At 37.2% G+C, this 21,772-nt stretch overlaps 1 protein-coding gene across 4 annotated transcripts in view; it reads right to left on the bottom strand.

Annotated features, from left to right (window-relative positions):
* HOOK3 (hook microtubule tethering protein 3) overlaps positions 1–21,772 on the bottom strand; it is an 83,652-nt gene that overhangs the window by 26,512 nt on the left and 35,368 nt on the right. For 3 of the 4 annotated variants that reach the window (XM_067316395.1, XM_067316396.1, XM_067316398.1), the window contains exons 7-14: positions 14,688–14,750; positions 13,163–13,246; positions 11,753–11,916; positions 9,658–9,798; positions 8,504–8,705; positions 4,882–4,992; positions 1,917–2,004; positions 1,219–1,288 (exon numbers count right to left, since the gene is read on the bottom strand). In XM_067316395.1, coding sequence (XP_067172496.1) covers positions 1,219–1,288; positions 1,917–2,004; positions 4,882–4,992; positions 8,504–8,705; positions 9,658–9,798; positions 11,753–11,916; positions 13,163–13,246; positions 14,688–14,750 — 923 coding nt within the window. The remainder of the gene's footprint in view (positions 1–1,218; positions 1,289–1,916; positions 2,005–4,881; positions 4,993–8,503; positions 8,706–9,657; positions 9,799–11,752; positions 11,917–13,162; positions 13,247–14,687; positions 14,751–21,772) is intronic. The other variant, XM_067316397.1, reaches the window with a different exon arrangement.

The raw sequence follows: 21,772 nt of genomic DNA, 5'->3' as shown, positions 1-21,772 counted from the left end.
CTATAAGATGGAGAAAGTCAGTTGAGCAGAAAATTCTCTTTGAATACACAGATTCTCCTTTTGCTAATTTAGTTAGTTCAAAGACCTAAGCTCTGTCATCATGGAGACGATAGGAGAGCAGCAGCAGCTGTTCCTATGGGTAAGCTGCCTCCTGCAGCCTTCCCACTTCTTCAGCAGAAGCAGCAGCCCAGACCTCCAGGTCAGAAAGTACCAGCCTCACAGCAGCCACTGCTACTGTCCATGTCTATGAAGTAGGCAAGGAGGCCAAGTTTAGCAGCTCCAAACAGTCTTCATGAATGTATGCTTGTCTAAAATCCATCTTCAGCTCCTGAAGATGAAGAGACAGTGAAATCTACAAGGCCTTGCTTAGGTATTTAATGCATTTACGGTTCTGTTCTCTCTCTTGCAAACCATGTGGAAGGCTTATGTAGTCACTCCATACCTTACTAATACTGCCTCAAAATATCACTCTTTTCCTCTGCTGCTCCAGACCAAAACTGAAAGGAATGGCTCCGGCAGCAAGGTGCAGCAATACAGTTCTTTCCTTTTATTAGCTTTCTAGAGAGATATCCTTTTACTGCTCAAAAAAGGACAAGTTTTAACCCCAAATTAAACTTTGCAAATGTTGAAATAACTCTATCAATATTTGTTGAGGAAAAAAAAAAAAAATCCTAAAGAGCTAGCAGATTTCTAAGATGTCTCTGTCCTTTAATGACTTTATTTCAAGTTACAGTGATACCAGGCATGCTGGTAAGGCTAAACACAGTTTGCAGCATCTTAAGCCATAGTGATTCTCAGTTCTTTGTTCTCCTTCTTTTTTAATAGTACATGCCTCTTTTCATGGCATAAAATACACAGAATACAAATCTCCTCTTCACTTTGGCAATTTTAGTCTTTTTTCCTCATACGACACCACCATTACAAACATTTTTGTCTGTTAATACACATGTAAGTTGCAGCTATATGAATTCTATGCAGGAAAAGAGACATGATTTGAGAGTGAAGGGGTTTTTGTTTCTACTTCTTCTGGAGCACAATAACTAAGGCAGGTCAAGTGCATTTTGTCATAAGCATGAGGGGTGCTGTTGTGTAGAAATCCAAAAGAAGAGAAAACAAACATTAATTGTAGAAATTTTCTAACACTGGAAGAAAGATGAAGGGTTATTTAGGGATATATTCTAAAGCTTAGGCAAAACAAAGCATGCATCATCAGCTTACTTGATCTCAGGAGTAACAATTTCTGCTGCTAAACTGTCTGAAGGTTCCTGGCTTCCTAGGGACATCAAACCTGGGTCAGGAAAAGAAAAAGAGAATTTTAGCAAGAAGACTAGTAACTTTCTTTTAAAAGACTAGAAAAAACTTTAGTCTACACTACAAGTTCTCAGTTTTAGAGTAATGTTCTTAAATAAATGTGAAATGACTTAAAGTCAAACTATGGCAAGAAGGAAAGACAAGCACAACTTCATTTAGAAAACAATCACTATTTCTACCTTCATCCATTCTGGAGAAATAATTTTGCAATTTTTTTTCTAATAATTAGTTTATCTAAAAACTACAAAGCTGTTTCCACATAACACATGGAAATAAATTGCAATACATGAAACACCATGTACACATCAGAAAAATATTACAACTGAAGAGAGATTGAACATGACCACACAGAAATTAAATCCAGAAACATGTTCTGAAAATATCACATTGGAAAGGAGACTAAATATGACAAATTTCAGTCTATCAGAAACTTTGAAGTGTTCTCAAATGCTTGCAAAGTTATGAATAAGCAGAACCAGCTTTGCAAGCTGAGCTTAGAGGAGTTCGAATTTATTCTCCTTTCAACAAAGGCATATTAAATGCACACCAGAAGACCTCTGTGAACTTTAGAAAAGATGCATTTAATCTCCTTATTTGTCCTTTACCTGAAGTGGTGAGTTGACCTTCCTGCGCTTGTACACATCGGAGTTCTTCAATAGTTTCTTTCAAAGAATCTCTTTCTGTTCTTAACCTCTGAATAATTGGAAAGAAAATTAGTCTTGGTGCTACAAATTCTTAAAACTAGGCAAGTTGCCAAAAGGCACAGCATCAGCACTTAGGAGGAATTTATATACGACTCAAGAGGATTTCCAAATCAAGACATCTGAGCCTATTCCACAATAGAATAAAGATCAAATATTCCACAGGAACAGTGGTTCTTTCAGAAGAGTGGCTGCTCTCTATTTTGCTTATGGGGATAAAGATACCAAGCTATAAGCTTACAAAATCAAGATATTAGTGACACAAAGTGTTGGTGCCAGGTAATAAATGGCATCCACAAGGACCACTCAGCCACCCTCCTTTTTCCCTCACAAGGGGGTGGTTCCAGGGGAAAGGGAAGTGAGACAAGAGGCTACAGACTACTTTTCCCTCCTCAAGAAACCAAGATTCAGCCCAGAGGAAGGCAAGGAGGTACGCAGTCAACAGAACAAACAAATTGCATTAACTTTACTTTGTCTCTCTTTCAACAGTGCAAGTCTAAGAAGTAGTTCCACCTCCCCTTCCTGATGTGTGCCAACTGGCCTTGCCATTCATAAGCAGCTCAAATATGGAAGAAAATCAGTTGCTTGAGACTCAGTCCAAAGAGAACTGAAGAACAGTATTGGACCATCCTGGAAGCTAGATAGATGTGCTCTTCAGTAGTGTCAGGGCCATATGTTCCTATTTGGCAGAAGTCCCCTTTTGGCAAAATATGAGAAACTATAGGTAGCATTGAGGCAGTAGTTCTAAAGGTTCCCAAGACTCAAATATGAGAGGAGAGAATGACAATTTAAGAGTCAAGTTGTAGTTTGCTCCAAAAATCAGGATGTGTCCAATGTCACTAAAAGGTCTAGGACAGACCTCAGTTGTGTTGGCTCCTTGCATCTGATCTTGTGAACAGTTTGATTCAGACATATGTCAGCTCAAATGAATCCAGGACTCGGGGTCACTTTGGCAAAGAATATTTTGGTGAGTTGGGACAGAGGCTTCTCTTGTATTTCTGAATCCTTTAAGTTGGACTCCAGTTTAACTGTTGGAACAATCAGGATAAAGTGGGCATTCTGTATGCACAGAAAGCCATTTCACAAACCCCACACACCACAAAACTGGTTTCACCACTGCAATAAAAAGAGCCACCCAACAGGAGTGCTCATAAAGCATAGGAGTGCTGTTGAAAGCAAGGATCCTAGGGTCTGATACTATCTGTCAGAAAACAAGTTGATTACTCAAATGCCAGAACATTTCAAGGAATAGAGGAAGCTCTAGGGCTTCTTTCAGACACCGCATAAAAAGCCAACTCACCCAACTGTGTTAATATTTATCAGTCAGCACACCATAAAAGGAAAATTCTAAACCAGATATCTTAAGGTATCAGACACATGCTACTGCACTTTGCCAAAACATAAAGACAAGGACAAAAATGGCTTCAATACCTGCCTCCAAAATATAATTCACAAGATACCACTACATAAACTTTCAACCTGTGATAAGCAATGTTAATAATACATTAGAATGCGTCAATAGGGGAACAGAAAGAATAGGAAACATAGGTGGAGATACATTAACCCAAACGCTGAGAGATTCCTTCAGCTACGATCTAATCTCACAGGAGCCTAACCATTCAAAAGTACTGAAAACAACTTCTGCCACAAAAAACACACTACTTGCCAAGTGGCAAAACAGAAGCCTATAATCGCAATGGCCTGCAATTCAGATCCTTTGTGCAAGATGAAATGGTCCACCAAGCAACAGGTAAGCCACAAACACAATCTTACCATCGTCAAACATAAAACTGGAGAAACAAACTTTAAATAAAGAGCAGGAAAGAAAACTAAAGCACAATATGATGAACACAACTACTATGAGCATTCCGATCTGAACTGAAGGGGAGAAGGAAGTAATGTCAAGGACAAGTGTCCATAGTAGTTAGTAAATTTAACAAAAAGTGGAAATCAAAGACCGATGAACAGAACATAACTGAGAATTCTCAGTTGAAATGCTATCTAAGTGCAAGAGCTGGAAATTTAGGAGAAGACTGGACAGGAAGATATGTTCAGGGAAATGCCTACAAAGATTCTGTCTGATGGACAGATAAACTATACTTCAAACAAGCCTGAGAAATTGCTGACTGAAAGTGCTGGGGATGTTTCATGAGGTATTTTGAATCACTGACATATAGATTCCTAAGAAAGTCAGACAGAAGCAAACTGGTGAGAACAAGAGTATGCAAGAAAAACCTGAAGGATCAGTCTTGGCAAAAGAAGACAGAGCAGACAAGCTCAAAATCACTAGCAACATATGACAGAGAGGACCCATCCTGTGTATATATTAACACTAGAAGATAGATCAATGAGGAGCTGTCATAAAAGAAGGCAGGACTGCAGTAGAAGACATGTCATTCTACAAGATTCCTAAACCTCTTGCTACAGTAGTCACGACTCTGCAAAGAGAAACATGCGTGTGATACTTCATAGAGCGTTACTTTGGAAAAAAGGCTGAGTTTAGTTCTAGGACAATACTGCAAAAACCCTACTTTAAACAGTTTTTCAGAATACATCAAAATCATCCTTGGCATTTACTAGCCTTCTTATGGTGAATGGCCAAGAAACAATTTCAGATGCTAAATTTTTAAAAGGAAAAGCCCTAATATATGCTGCACATGTTTTTGCACAGTCACCTTTATTCTCTGCTGTACAGTTCTTAGGTTTAAAAAAAGATTTTGAAAACAAACATTAGAAAATTTTAAGTGAAAAAAGACTTCCTAATTTAAAAAGCTTGCTGTAAAAGACTAATTTTGATTACCACATTTCTGTGTAATAAAGGACACAAAGTTGTTTTTACTACTACCAAACAAAACATCTTGACACTTACATCTTTTTCTTTTTGGAGGCTGTCTACTTTTTCTTTCAGCCGTTTGCATTCATAATCTAATTTATCAGCTTTCTTGGATTCTTCAGATAATCTGTTTTGTAGTTCAACTGCCTGCGAGAACAAGAATCAATAATTTGTCTGCAAATATTAATATTAAAACAAAGTATTCAAGACAAAGAAGTCAGTTACCATGCACCACGAGACATGTTTAAAACAAGTGAAATATTTACCTATAGGACATACTAAAAACTGCTTTCATCAGTTGTTTTTTGTTTCAGCCACAACAGTATTGAAATATTAGGTCTTATCACAAATAAAAGAAGCAAAAAACATAATGTATTTTCAGTATATCTAAAAAAAAAAAATTTTTTTAACCCAAGCATGGTCTACAGAGAAAGGTATATAATTCTACAGACCAAAGAGCTTAGGAAAAGTAGAATAATCCTCCTGCTTTCTGAGAAGCTTAGGAAAAAGAAAAGTCTCTGAAGAAATCAAATGTTCTATGCCTTTTGTCATCTCTGTTTCACAAGCCTCACTCAGAATTCAACCATCAGTTTATGTGATCAGGTAATTTTTCTTGAGCTGAAATTTTCTCAATTTTTTAATACCCTAACTTGAAGATTCAGCCATAGGCTCATAATCTGTTTTCTTTACTTCAGAAGGAAATACATGACTAACAGAGTCTCATATATACTTTCAAGCTATAGATTAGCAAAGAGCTTTTAAACTTAGAAGAGGAGAAATCTGAAAGGCTAGCAGAAATACTCAGTGAACGATCAGTGAACGACCAGGCTAATCAGAAAAGTCTCGCCTTTTCAAACCTCTCAGACTTTACTAGCAAAGGCTCAGTCCCAGAACATTAGTAATGCTCATAGTGCAGAGAGCATGGAAGCAAGTAAGCTGACCAAAGACTGACTGCAAACACGTAAGCTGCAAGAAGACTCAGCTAAAGACATTCAGCTTCTTCTGAAGTAATACACAAGAAAGCTTTTTCATGGCTTCATTTTGGATTACAGAGAAACTGATTAAATTAAATATAGCTATATGTATAGCTTCAGCAAAATAACTGCCAGGTCTGAAATTCTGCATAGTTTTAGTCTTACAATGAAGGACTTTGCTGCTCTTGTTCTTAAATTAAAGGCTGGGTGTGGGAGGGGCAGGAGCCTACCATTTCTGAAATTATCAGAAAAATAACCCAAATGTTAAAATTGAAAATATTTAGCTTCTCAGATATGACACCTTTCACTGGGGCTTCCAGAATAACTACAGACATACAAAAATGCAGGCTTTCACCTGTGACTGTGTCCCCCACTTGTAAAATGGGTATAATCCCACCTCACATGGCAACAAATGCATTAATGTTTGTAATCACTCACAGTATGATAATGGTACGTAGAAAATAGCAGAAGGAAATAAACAGTCTTGAGTCAGAATTTGGGCAGTGCATAGGAAGATATAAAGCTATATATTCATGCAGGAAAAAAAAGAAATAATGAACAGTCATCACATTTACTGAGCAATATCTGACATGTGGAATGATTAAAGCAGGTATCTTGTGGGAAAGAAAAGTGGGACATACTGTTAAAAAAAAATCAGAATGAACATGCACAAAGGGGCTGAATTAAAATTACACAAAAACAATTCTGGAATCTTCGCATTTCAATTCTTCAAGTTGCAACAACAGTTTTCTAAGAAAATACTTATACTCACTTTCAGAAAAGTGAATAAAAAATTCCTAAATAAATGCTATTATGTCTTCTAGTACAATCAACCACTGCTACCCTCATCCCACAGAAACTGCTGGGTGGGACAAATAGAGGAATTTCCTCACAGTTCACTAGAGCAGTTTGAACCAAGCACTTTCATCAGCAGAGCACAGAGGATCTAAGCCAAAGAAGTAACTCGCCTGATTACATCGTCATCACTGGGGCTGAATTCTCCAAGTACCAGGCATGACAGGTCTCACTAATGGGGCACACTACTGCTCAGTGGTAGAGTATCAGCATCCTTATGCCTGGCTTAATTCTTATCACATTACTCAAAGTTAGGAGTCTCAGAAACTGACTCTGTGACATTTCATATTCACACTGTCCTCGCTTGCATGCAGCCCTCAGAACGAGCCCAGCCTTACAGACCCTAAGGCAAACTGACCCTGCATGTTCATTTTGAGGTAGTGTAGTTAGGTGAAGGAAACTCGCATCTGCCAGGTGAGACTCCTCATGCTTATTCCAGTCTCAGCCAGCGGTACAGTTTTCATATCCGTTTGTACAGATCAACAGTTCCCTTGATGTGAAATCTCATCCATAAAACCCAAGGAATGAGGGAGAAAAGGAGGAGTACTTAGCTGCTGGGCAGCCAAAGCACAAATAATGGGGCTGCCCTTTCCAAAATTCTTATCATTGGTGAAATAAGAACAACTGGATGCAGATATCGAGGTTATACAGCTGTAACACATGCTGTGCTGTTTAAAGGAGAGAAATCTGTTACAAGCAAACATGACTTTACCGGTGTGTGAAAAGCCACTACCTTGTACATTTACTCTTTTCCTTTTGACTATTTTAGCCTTTTTCTTGTCCAGGGTGTTGTTTTTCTTTTCTTTTTCTCCCCCCCCCCCTTTTCCCTCCCCTTCCCTCCCCTCTTCCGGTGGAGTCATTTGGACTGTATTCACAATTAGCCCAGGGAGGCTGAAACTAACTAACTGCCCTAGTTACTAAAATCACCACATGCAGAAAAATGGCTCTCATGTTTAAGGGATACACATTCCTCCAGGGCTTGCAGCGTTGTTGGTTGTTGCATTTGTATCTTTATTCTGCTTTAAGCGGACATATAGGGACACCTGTAGCATGACCATTCAAGGTTATGAAAAGGCAGGCTACAGAGTGGGCACTGTTTACATTAACAAACCAGGCTTGAGCTGGCCTTGTAAGAAGAATCCCACAATGATTTCACATCAATGCAGTGTAGAAGCAGAGAGAAGATAAGAATGTCTTCCATCTTTATAGGAATAAGATTACATTACTCTTGGATAAGCAGGAAAATAAACACATGCCCTTTGCTCCAGAGCATGCTGGTGATACATTTGGTATTCTTCTGGGTGCATATAAATGAAAAAAAAAAAAAAAAGACAAACATCCTCCCCTCTTTTTATCTTCTGGGCATTGCTGGACAAATTTAGACATATCAGATAAATTACAACCTTAAAAAAAAAGAGAGAGGAAAAAAAAAAAGAAAGAGAGGTTACTTAACCACTGGAATAACTTACTTTGGCTATGGTAGATCCCCTACTGCTGGAAATTTTTAAGTGAAGCATGGATGCTTTTTCTGAAAGAAGAGGTTCTAAATCAAGCTCTACTACTGAACATGAATTAGGAATAATTTAAGGAAAATAACTTAAAATCTGCTAATTTTTGAAAAGTAAGAAACACTGCTTATTGGCAAAGTAAAGTAAACTTGTAATAATGTGGGAAAGGAATAGAAAAGAAGTACCTACAAAACACGCAAGCCTGCCAAATGCAAGGAGCTGTCTGTTCATTTTGTTTTTACTTTGAGGTGTTAGCCATGCTGTGAGGAGAAAGTTTTGAGCAATACAGACAGCTGTTGCATTGGCAATGTCTGTTCTCACCTGTCTCTTGTATGTCTCCAGCTGACTGCGTGCTGCATTGGCCTTCCTCAGTTCTTCTTCCAGGCTCACGGTATTTTGCATGTACATTGTATTCTTCTCTTCTAAGAGTTTCACTTGCCGTCGCAAATCACCCAGGTCTTCCAATTTCTTTTTGTATGATTCTACCTGACTTTCTAACTTGGCCACTTTATCAGAAGAATGCCTGGAGGGACAGATTTGTATCAATTTTGTACTTGGAAAACTAAAAAAAACCCCAAACCATACACCCTGAAGCTTCCTCCATATTATGACTTAATGCAAAAGACACTGTCAGACATCAAAGGGAGCACAAGAAAACAATCATATCCTCACATTACTAGATGTCTTGGCTTAAGTTGTCTGCTCCCTCCCATCACCATTAGTCAACTCCAAGTGCTGCTGTTGGAATTGCTTTTACAGAATATCATTCTTCCTAAAACACCCTTCTTTTCTGTTTCCAATATTAACTTACAGTAATAGTTAAAACCCCTTCTCTCCCATCCATTTTTTTCCAACTCTAAATCCATCCTCAGAATCTTACATTTTACCAGGGTAAAGAATAACATTTCCTGCCCTTCACTTTGTTTTAAAGATAATCAGGGATAAAAATCACAATTATCCATCTCTTGGGCAGTCTATACTCGGCCACACAGAAGAACTGTAACAGTTTTGGAGCCTGATGCCTTTTAACGAAAAGGTAACACAGGACTCAGTTTATAATATATTCAAACAAAGTTTTCTCAGTCCACCATGCATTGCTTTAAATTATAGCCAACTCCTGAACTATTCAGTTTGATTTAAAACATGCATCATTAGAAAAAAATCCTGTGTTTGGAAAACTTTCAGAGAAAAATAATAAAAATCCAAAAAACTATAAGCTAAGAAATAAAGAATCCCCACAGCCATACTCAAAAGTGTGACACTAGAGAGAGTCTTTTTTGTGCTTATCACTCTGAGGTTGAATGACTTGAACATGTCTGTAACTATCATTCTGATGGTCGCAGTACATTTTTAGTGTTTGCTTAGAATTTTTTAGATTAAAATTATTTTAACATAAGTTAATGAAGACTAATCATATGAATTATATGGATTAAAAGTTAATACACTTAAAAAACGGTTAGTGGAACACAGTTTACCTGAGTACATCTATCTCATCCTTCAAGGACTGAGCCTCCTCTGCCAATGTAGTAAGTTCTTCTGTCTGTTGTCTCAATTCAGCAATTTCCTTTTCTAGTTCTTCACAGCGTATTCGATAGTCATCTTTGGCAGCTTCTAGTCTGTAGAAATGAAGTAAAACAGAAAGTAATTTCTCAACTTGAGCCACCGTTACCTTTCTTCGTCATCTTCTCTAAGAATACTGGAAACAGCTTTACGATGCATAGTGAAAAAGAAAACAGCACCCCAGTGTGCAACACCACAGAGACTGGAACTTTGCTCCCAAATGTTTGGCTTATTTAGATATGCAGAAACATTTTTTTTTTGGATGCTTCCAATTCGATGTCAATGTTTCTGCCTTGGAATGTCACATGGAAACGTATGCTGTCAATTTTAACAGAATGACAATTTCTAGCTTTTTCTGTGGTAGTTATTTTTCACAGATGCAAGCTCCAGCAGAAATTTTCACTCTTTTTTGTCTTGAGGCATATGAAGTTTGAACATGAAATCTTTATCCTACAGTTTTGTTCAGCTGACCAACTCTTCTACACCTTCAATAATATACACCTGATTGTCACATGTTCTGAATGATGTAGAGCTGATTTTTTTTTAAAAGAACCTGTGCCTGTCCAGCATCTCTGAAGAACCAAGACATTCATTTAGTTATCTGCATTTTGATTAGCATATAAAGAATGCAGACCAAATTTTTGCAATGAAGAACTCATGTACAATGTGCACAGGGAAAGCTGTATTAACCTGGCAGTGAGCAAAGGAAGTAACGAAGAGAAACCTCAACATAATGTTTTGAATGAATGGAAGAGGACATAAGCTGGCAACATAAAGTGCCATTGTGATTTTGATCTGAAATTAAAATAAAGACATCTTAAAAAGAAGATATAGTCAATAAAAAAAGTACTGCAACTTAGTTTAAGGAGTCCAATAAGAATTCACAAGAATGGAGACAAGAAGCGATCAACAGGACATTTAAACCAAATACAACAAAAGTTTCAATCTTGATACACCAAAACTGTTGGAGGATACAAAGAGGGAAAAACAACTGCTGTACAACACTGCACATCATTGAAGTCGTATGTACTTCCTGTTTGGCCTACTAGAGCTAGAGAAATAACAACACAGGCAAATTGTCATTAGATATCATACATTAAGAATGTAGAGAAAGAACATAAAGGACCATTGAAGGACAGAGACCTCACATACAGGTGAGGAAGAGTTAGAAAAAACTCCAGAGCCTGCAACTAGAGTAACAGGCAGTGCACAAATTGAAGGGGTGGGCAAAATCTGTTCAATACAAACAGGAAGTAGTATGAAGAATAGGGTAAGAATTGTTCTAGAGAATGGAGATGACTAAGAAGAGTTAAAAGGGTAAGTTACAGAAACATTACTACATTACACAGTCACAAAGGAGGATGAAAAGTACAGGAACAAGAATGAAAAGATGATGGTGAAAGGGACCGGCTTTTTTTCAGCAGTTGTATGACTTAAGCAGGCAGAAAGTGATGATGAAAAAGAACTGGTAGGATGATTAAAAGAGGAAATAAATTTCCATGGGTTAGAGGAAAAACAAATGGGCAGCAGTGCTCACTTGCAGAAGATGTTTATCTTTCAGATGTGAAACATTTTGTTTTTAAACTTAAAGGAGGACACACTCTGCTATTAAAAATACCATCTGCACTAGTGCCCATAGCAAACTTTCAGCTAAGAATCCCTAGGTCTAAAAAATACAATCAGAACAATTTGTAAAGAGAAAGCATGCTTCTTTTCATTCTCACTGATTTTTAAAAAATGGCTGAAGTGATTGTACACGAACAATTCAAAGCAACTTGCCAGGATAGAGGGGGATGTATACACAGCATTTCAACATTAAGACACTACACATTTTTTGAAGTTGGAGCTTGTAAACAGGTAAATCATAACATTCTCTTCACTGTAAAAGCTTCACTCTTGTGATTATACCACCCACTACAAAAAGTTAGCATATCTGCCAGCAGAACCAGAAGCATACAAGCCATGTCTGCTGCCAGCTACAAACAATCCACCCACTTGTGGCTCTTCTACCTGAATGTTTCCTCTTGGAGTTGTTCTAACTGGGTCTGCAGCTGCAAGTGCCTACGACCCGCAGGGCTGTTGGGATCTTCGATGGAATCAGATTGGTTCAGACGTTCCATCAGGACCTGGTTCTCAGCAAGTAAACTGCTCTTCTCCTCCTGAAGGGCTGCAACCTGTTGTAACAAAAGCACACTGGAATAATGGAGCTACTAGCTATAAAGAGCAGCTCTTTTGTGAGTGCAACAAAATATTAGCACAACCCACAGATGGAAACATACAGGTTCTAATACACACATTTCACCAAGAAGATACTGTACACTGTACTGTAATAGGTATCCAACTGCTATGTGATGCAACCAATGCATTACAACATTAAGGGCAGGATATACCATACAGAAAATGTAAATCTGAACAGTATTTCTCAAAAGCAGCTAAAGGAAAAGTCTTAGTTATCATAGAAAATGACTTCATCATATTAGAGTCTGCATACTTTCCAAAAAACAAAGCATGCTACAGCAAAGCTTTTTAAGCTGATTTCCAGAAGAAACAATGCTTATCAATCACACAGAATATCCAAGTCTGGACATCCAAGTCATGGCTGTGCCCTTCCTAGATTTTTTTTTTTTTTTTTTAAACCAGTGGCCAACTGCAAGCAGACCTGAAACAGGAACACAAGTTCCAAAGATGATTCAGTTTCTGCCAGTTTTGGGAAAACAGGCAGCGGTGCAGAGAACCCAAAGTGCTGCAACTCAAAGAATCGTTGAAGCATGAACTCATATATCACTAGATATTATAGAATTAACATGCAAGTAGGAGGAGAAAAGAGGGAATATGACCTTCTCAAAAGAATGAAATGCTTTAGTCAGAGCTTGCATCATCAAATACACTAAAAATCAACCATTAAGTACAATTCAAGGCACACAGCTTCATTAACTCTAGTGGTTGCTGAACTGCTTGGCATAAGGCCAAATCATACTCCAAAGCAGAGTTGCACTTAAATTGCCTTTTTGGGCTCCCCGTTTAGATTGCTCATGTCCAGATGAGGTATGCACGGTTTACAGTAAAGCTTAGTCTAAACCCATTCACAGCTGATGCACTAGAGTAACTTCCACTTGGGGTGTAACTTCTTACTGAACTTGTTACAGCAGCATAACTTCTAGGAGTTTTCTAATTCATGAGTTGAGCCATATAGCTTACTTCTTTCCTACCTGAATAAGTCTGATTAGTATGAATCATCTTAATACTGACATCATTGCATCAAGAAAAGAGATCACAAACTTTGTTCTGGTAGCACAAGTAAAGCAACAGAACTGTTGTGCAATTTTCTTCTTCCTTTTTAAAAAGTAGGTTTCCACACTGCCTAAAAATTAACATGCCTCCTTCTCACTTTGGTATTAATATGTACAACAGATAACCTACCTGCATATCTAACTCATGACATCTCTGGGCAATTTCTTCTTTTGTTGCTAGTGCTTCATTTAATTCTTCTGTAGTCTTCTTTAGCTATCATAAACAACAAACATTTTTAGTTTCATCATTCTCTATAAACTGTCTAAAAAAAATTCTGAACTACACAAGCATAAGATTGTTTTTACGTTGAGGTAATATACTGGATTTTTGGGAAAGTAAGGCATTTCTGCTTCTAAAAAGAAACAAAGAAGCAAATATGATCATTCTTTAGTTTGTGTGACAAACAAAAACATCTGGAAGTAATATTTGGTCTTGCACAAAACATTAAAGTTACCATACTTATTCTGAGAATTGAGTCCAAAACCACTGAAAAACTTAAGTGCAAAGAACTTGCCAACTCTGTACAGTGAAAAAATTGACAACACCACTTTTCTTTATGGATGCAAAGAGTGCATAATTTCAGTTTTTATCTACTTTCCAAATACACAAAGGATTGGGAGGTGGAATATAGGGAATAGACAATTAAGGTAAAATCTATCTAGTCACTGGGAACTACTCTTACTGCACAACAGGAATACAATTGACATGGTGATGGAAAAGCCTACCCTTCTGAAAAGGACACTAAAACTTATAAGCAGTTTGGAAATACTCAGATACTTCTCTTTAAAGGACTTTATAAGATGCGTATCTTTCAAGTTTGCATATGAATGCAGTTACGATAACATAAAAAATATAGTTACAAGAAAACTGGTCTGTAAAAAAATGCAATGTATATATTTATATAGAGATAAGCATAAATATATATTATTACACATGATGAATTTTAGATGGGCCTTCTACTTTTTCCAAACAGGATCACTATGTCTTATTTCTCAAGTGATTGCTGACATACAAACATTAATTCCATCTGCCAGCATTTACGGACTTCTGCAAAGACAACATGATAGAGGAATGCAGGGAACACCGTTGTACTATAATTCTACTGCATGAGGAAAAGACTGTTGAAGTAGGACAGTGTTAGCACTAGGTTAAGCTCTCTAAGTAGAAACACAACTGGTTTTGTATTTTTTCTAAATATATCAGACAGGGAAGGATTCCTTCAAAACGTCTCCTACATATTTTGACAGTTCCCAGGACTGCTTCAAGGATTTTTGAGCCACATTTAAATCTTTTTATTGACTTTGGAAATGGGAGATGGCAAAAAAAGTTTTGTTTCAATACTACAAACTCTCTTTTGCTTCTTTCTCATTAACCAAAGATTTGCACCGGTCTTCAATTTTGCTATATCACAGAGCCATATAGCTAATATTATTTTCCAAAATGAGTTCTTCTTTCCTTTAAATACACAAAATGCGTAAACTCAGTCTATAAAGCAAAAGGACTTGAAATACTGAAATTTAATTTGCTAGTCCTTATTTGAATTTTCCACAAAACCATTCCATGATTAAAGAGGCAGACTTCTTAAGAATAGAGCAAAATGACTGGGCACTGATGTCCTAGAATTAAAGGAAAAGAAATATCTAGTCTTAGATACCTGACGATCAAGGTCAACGTAAGCATCATTTCCAACAGAGACTGGAGACTCTTTACTCATCAACTGCAATTAGATTACACTGGATTAGAAAAAGCAAAATATTTATTTGTATATTAAAAGCTAAGCTTCGAAGAAAAACCAAGCTGATTTTAACCTCTGGGAGCTTTGTTTTAACAACAATAAAGTCTTCCACTTCATTTGTATATGCAACATAGTCAGAAAGAATAGAATAGAAAGAAATCTTCAGAAGTTATAAAATCTAAAAGAATTTTAAGAAATTTAAAAGAAAAACAGACTTACATAGTCACTTTTTCTTCTGAAAAAGCACATTCTTTACCTATCACAAAACCTACAGTTCTCTTTGGAGAGCATTTTATTGAAGCAGCATTAGAATGGTAGTAGCTATCAATGTATCAGTCAAGATCTGTCTCAAATTGTTCTGCCAGTGGTTTTCATTTTTGATTATTTGGAAGTCCACATTGATTTTTTTTTTCCCCCCAAGTAAATCTGGGGACATAACTAGTTCAAATAATCATGCAAAGCAGAAAGATAATCTGTTCTGGATTCATAACTTGTAAATTAAAAAAAATATATTAACAAAGATTATTTTTGAAACACATATTACAATTCTTTGTATACTGACTAATCTATTTGACTGTAAGAATGGTTGTTGGGTTTTTAGTTTGGAAAACATGACTTTTAAGCCATGACTTTCTAAAAATAATCTTCAGACTGACTGATATGCTTATTGAAAGAAAAAAGCCACTGATAAGAAACCAAGTTTTCTTTCAATAATTACACTCTATGATCAAGAGAAAAACAGTTAAAAATTAGCTCAAATATAACAGAACTCCTAGACCAAAGACTTCTTCCCAACCATCTCCAGCAAACGTATTAAGGTGATGTTAATGCTGAAAGTTGTAATCAGCTCCATAAGGGGTAAGAACAAACAAGAACTCCCTCAAATAACAAATATGCTGCAACTAACTCGAAAGGAAGCATTATGGAAGCACATTCATTGTTTCTGTGATAGTGGCAAGATACGAAATGTTTTATGAGTTCTCTGTGACATGACTCATGGAGGTTATGAACAAAAAAACCCTATCCCAACCAAAACCAGAGCTAGGTCCTTCCCCTCAGTGTTGCCTAGGTTTCCTGTCCAGCCTGGTTACTTTCTCCAGAGACAGTTTCCATTATTCCCTCCAGAAGCCAATGCTTTAGCATTAGATTTCACTGGCAAAGTTCTGATACGTAGCACAGCGCTTTCACTTCCCCTCCATTCTGTTTAAACCACTGTGTACAACAGTAAATTCCTGTGTTTGGCACTTATACCATTCAAATATCTATACACTTACCCCTCTCTCTTTTTCCTCCAGCTTCTTAATTGGGATCTAGCAGAGTCCTAGGTATTTAAATTCATCTAATCTTTTCTCAAAAGTTCCCCCAGGCCTTGATTGTACTTGTTGCTAATTGCTAAACTCCGTCCATTTTGTCTGCACCTCTGCAATGACAAACTACTCAGAAACGACACATTCCAAGAAGCCTAGATCCTTTGGAAGAATAATTAGAAAATCCCTAGCCTCAGAGCTGTCTCCCTGAAAAATGAAGTCACATATCTCTTTCTTTACCATATACAGTGGCATTACAAACTTGTATTTAACTTAGGGCCACATTTTCTAAGCTGAGTATCATTTTGCTATCCAAAATAAGAATTTCCAGTCCCTCTCTGCTCAGTGATGTTTATATCTTTAATTTCTCCATTTCACTATCTTTTATTTAAATCCTTTTCCAGATGACCAATAGGGATGGCAAGATTAACCAAATGCTGAGTTCTTCTGCCTGTTCCATGCCCTGCAACATTACTCACAAAAACATCTGCATCACCGCTCCAGCCATTATTTAAATACTACTCTTTACAACAGTACTCTTACTTGCAGGACTCAGGCTGCATGCAGCCTGCAAGGGACAATAACGTGGCCCTGACAATCACCATCCCCTTTCTGGCCCTAGTACAACTTCCTCTTCAGAAACCCAGTTTAAGAGCCCTGCCCAAGGATTAAGTGGGGGTAATGCAAGAGGCTGTACAACCCACTAGAGGCCACTGTGGTGTTGCTGCTTTCTGTGGATTACTACAAAGGAAGCAGGCCAAGACCAATAATATAAACCCTTTATTCTTCAGTGGCTTTTGTCACCACTCCCAAACTCTCCTGTACTTGAGAGCCCTCAGCAGGAATGTGAAAGAGAAGAGGACATTGGGTGGGGAAGGATCAGGCAAGGAACAGGGTGCAGGGGTGTGGGTGGATCGTGAACGGTACACTGAATTGTGGATGGCAATGGGTGGGGTGGATCAGGAATCTGGGGCACAAAAATTTCATGGTAAGTGTTCATGGGGCACCGAGGGCAAGAGCCACAGGAATGTGTGCAGATGATGGACTCAGGGCAACAATGGAAAGACAGGAAGCATGCTGCAATGTACTGGTCCTTGATATGGTGGGAATGCCAAGGAAAGATCTAAGGGTTGGTGTAGTTTGGGGAGTCCAGCAAAGGGAACCAGACAAGGCATAAAATTGCCAGATTACTCATGAATGACACAGGAATGAGACTTCTGATCAGCAGGTAACAACAAACTCAGGTTAAGAAGTGAGAGGGGATGGGGAGGGAGGGGTGAGAGAGAGTTATCAGGGTGAAGAGGGAGCTCCTCCGTCTTTTCCTGCACATTTCCCCACACATATACCATTGCCCTCTCCAGTGTAAGTGAATGTCCCGATAGTGCTCTGCTTCTAGTTTGCCTCTTGCCAATTTCTTTCCTTTTAAAAGGGAATGCTTTCTCCTAAACAGCTCGGCTACTATGCTACAATTCCATCCACATATCCAAACTAGTTTGACTTCTAAAAGATTTCCTTCAAAATTCAAGAATTGCTTTAATGAATACTGTATTTTAAGACTCCACAAAGATATACACATCAACTCAAAATACACCTTCCATACATCTGAAAAACAGCAGGTACGCTGGACTGCCCCAATTTTCCCCTTCCTACTGTTTCTAGCCAATCAGCGTGCTCTGATAGTACTGTAGTTCAGAACTCCAAAATGCTCGCTCCAGCAGTTAGCTGTCTGATGTCATGCTATCCCTTTCTGAATTATCTATTCCTAATCTGACATATTAGTAGTTTGTTACTATGTTTTAAAGCAAATTTCCTTAGTGTGTTCTGCTGTGTATCTTCTTCATTTGCAAGTTCATATTCACTCAGACTCCTGAAATACTTCATAACTGTCAATGATCAGTGCTTCATAACCAACCTGCAAGTCTTATATTAGACATGGGGATCTTGGGAGGTATTTGCCAACATCAGTATTTCAGGCTTGGAGAGGCAACCATTAGCTCATTTGATTCAAGTACTAGAACTGGCTGACCTTGAGAATAAAAAGCAGAGGGAAGTGGTCTTCTCATTCTCCCTTCACAGCTGCAAGTTTCGTTACTCCAGAAGCAAACTACAGGTGGGCATAAAGATCCACCAGCTTTGAAGCACTGGAATGGCTTTCAGCTTCAAACTCGTAATTTGGCTCAAACAAAGTGTTATCATCTATTTTCAGCTGCACCTTTAATGAACAGTGATGTGCAAATATTTTTCAAATGAATTGGTTAAAAAAAAGGGGGGGGGGGTGAAAAAAGTGCATGCAATATCCATCAATAGACATTATGTCCCTATAGTAAAGGAAGTCTGCTTAAGAGCTTCCAACAGTGAGAAAAAGCAAGCAATTAACACATACTTTTCCCTTCTTATGCTGGTTTATTGCACATGTTTAGAATGAAGGCTTTGAAGTGGCATAAGTATGTGTTTGAATAATCAAAATGTCATTTAAATTCATATGAGCTTATTCTGTGGTGAAGAACTCATTCTGGATTTTAAAAGTCACAATAACCTGGGCAACGAGACTTTTTTCTCAGTTCTTAGTCTGGTTTTATGAGAAGCAGTTGTCATTCCCTATTCTGCTCATGTTAATCATTTATATCTATACATTTTCATGTTCACAGCTTTGGCAAGAAGCTTTACAAAATACCTGCAAATATGCTAGTTTTATATTATTAAAACCTTTACTTTTTAACTGCCTTGCTTGTGAATGTCAATAATTTGTATTGTCATGGATACATAGAGATGGGGGGGGGGGGAAATCAGACTATCACAAATATCTGCATGCATGAATAACCTGAAGTATGAACTTTCTTCTTTTCTATAAATGAGTAGCATGGTTTTACAAATGCAGCTGGCACCACTTACTTGATGTGGTTCTAAGTTCAAAATATTTGCTTCATATGAAATGCTCATAAAGTTGTTCATAGTGTGCAAGCTCACTTCAGTGTGGTTGAAACTACGTCAAACTCTTGTTTCTGTTTACAGGAGGGTTTTTCTTTCCTTTTTTAAAAACATTTTTTTTTAAAGATCCAAGGCTACATATAAAATAATCTGTATCCTTTAAGAAAGCAGGACTTTCCCCTTCTCCCAGTATTGCTGACACACACAATGAAATACTTTTCTATTATTTTCTGTCCATTTGAAAGCTACTTTTACTTAAGACAAGATGAACCTTTAAACAGTCAGGACACAATAGAGAAAAACAAAAAGTTTCTGCTTTGTGGAAATAACATAAATTGTTCTTGTTATGCATCTTAAACAAGTTTTGACAGTACTTCTACTACTCTGACTCTCAACTTGACCTGCACAGAGAAAGAAAAAATACCTGCTAAGTGATCACATTCAGAGATGTTCGAAACTGCTAAAGGAAAAAATTCCCCCCAAGCCACTTTGATCACTAAAGAAGCTTCCTCCCAAACACTTAATTACCTAAAAGACTTGGGAAAATAACAGCAGAATTTCCAAAGAACATCAAAAAAAGAGAAAGTACATAATGACAGAATCATTTTTGTACTAAGAGGTTTTCTGGAAAGGTTTTTGGCCATTAAAAAAAATCTGGAAGTTATGAAATTAAAAATACATGTTGTATTATACCTAGTCATGTATTATATTATCATGATACCTTGTATTAATTGCAAGTAATAAATTAAATAAACTATAAACAAAATATATGACTGAATACTATATATGTTATACATCATAATTTATAATTATATAATACTTTTTTTGGCATATCTTTTGCTAGCTGTATCATTCTTCAATCAAGAAACAAAAAAACTGAAGTTACTTTAGCAAATATAATTTTATATGTATAATGCTCATTTTGCCATTTGAAAAACAGCTTTTTCATGAAAAAGCAGAAAACAGGAAAGATGCTTGTTCAACTGTGGCTTGAAAAATATTTTCATGAGTATGATACATGAAAACCAAAGAAGTATCAAAAAATATTTATATGTGCTTTGTTGAAACAGAAAAATGAATTACATAACACATTAGTAAAGATTAAAGAGTCATTTACATAGCAAATTTTGAAGAACGTGTAACTGCATGTCAAAAGCTTTGAAATGTTTGGATTAGATGACATATCAACTTTTCCAGTATGCTTATAAAGCTATTTTACTAGGCTTTTTGTTTTGGTGTCTCCTACACACTACTTAGTCCAAGTCACTTAGTTTCTGAGAGCTGCTCTAAGTCGTCCATGGAAGAGAAACAAATTCCTTAAACCCAGTGAAGTTTCACCCTCCACAGACAGACTGCCACTGCAGCTTTGAAAACACTCCTGAGATCTAAAGCGAGTATACTTTCCGGCTTCGCTGGATAAACATCTGAGAACCTCCCCACTTGGTTCTGAATGCCTTGGACTTCTCATCAGTTTGGAAGGCAGCATTAAATCACAGATCTGTACCAGTCCATGGATGGAAACCCTTGCGATCCACTGAGCTTCAAAATCTGTTCCAGATGAACAGACCCTCATTTGGTGGTTTCTCCCCCAATTTGCTCTTCCTTATCTCCAAAAAAGGGCACAAATACTTAATAAGTTTCATGCCTACTCATCAAATGCCAAAAATTATGGGCTACTTAAGATGTGGCTACCTCATCACAGTAGAATTAGCATTCAGAGGATTTTTGGCAGAAGGAGAATAAGATAGGCTTTATTTTAAGACAGTGACGGATAAAGTATGCTGAAAGTTGGGTTTTATCAAAACAGTACAAGAGAAAAACAATCAAAACATTATCCTCACACTTTAAATAAATTAATAAATAATCCCCAAATATCCCCAAATTCAGGCAAGTCACCCACTGACTGAAGGGTGATCTAGCATAAGAATTATTTTAATGTTCATTTCAAAAATCCTCTTATCTGCAGTTTTACTCCTGAAAATAACTACATTCAGCCAGCAAGATTCAAGACTGCATGAATGCAGCACTGGTCAAAGTAATAAAAGGGAATAGGGGCCTTGACAGCTCAGTGATATCTCTTTCTCTATTTAGAGACTTAATAGAAAAGTGAAAATGCTCTAGCGTTCAATGTGGAATTTAGTTTTTCTTGTTTACATTCAGAAAAAAGAGGATTACCAGTGATGGCCTGGAACCTTACTGGAAAAGACTTCAGGAAGTGTTATTTTCTTCTGAAACACTTGCCATGCTTTCTTGTCAGAAAGTACAGCAATATTTTCATTTTAGATTTCCTACTTTCCTTAGTAGCCTGGCCTGCAGTACATCTCCATCTATGAAGACTGACTTTGAGCACAGCAGAAATCACTCAAGGGTTTCAGATGGCAATAGTGGTCACTAACACTGTGTTTCAATTTTCTTCTCTCCAATCTGCCACCATCTGTATTTTCAGTATGATTCATGAGTTAAACAAGACCATGAAATCCCTTATTGCATATAGAAACTCTGCAGGCTAACCACTATAAAGCACAATAGAAAAATGGTCTCTCTCACCACCACAGTCTTGAGAACAAATCAAGTTTCCTACTACTGAACAACAGTTTTACAAAATACACTCCAGTACATTTATTAACATGCTACAAAGTACTAGCAGGAATAACTTAACTAGCCTATTAATTATACTAAAAAAGACAAAAGAACATTCTGCCATACATTTCTTTCTTTTCACTTGTCCAATAACAAAATTTAGCAGTTCATAGAGTTCTGCAATTATAA

The sequence above is a fragment of the Apteryx mantelli genome, chromosome Z (assembly GCF_036417845.1).
Source record: "Apteryx mantelli isolate bAptMan1 chromosome Z, bAptMan1.hap1, whole genome shotgun sequence".
Taxonomy (NCBI): domain Eukaryota; kingdom Metazoa; phylum Chordata; class Aves; order Apterygiformes; family Apterygidae; genus Apteryx; species Apteryx mantelli.
The sequence above is the reverse complement of the archived record's forward strand: the minus strand, read 5'-3'. Positions and strand labels throughout refer to the sequence as shown.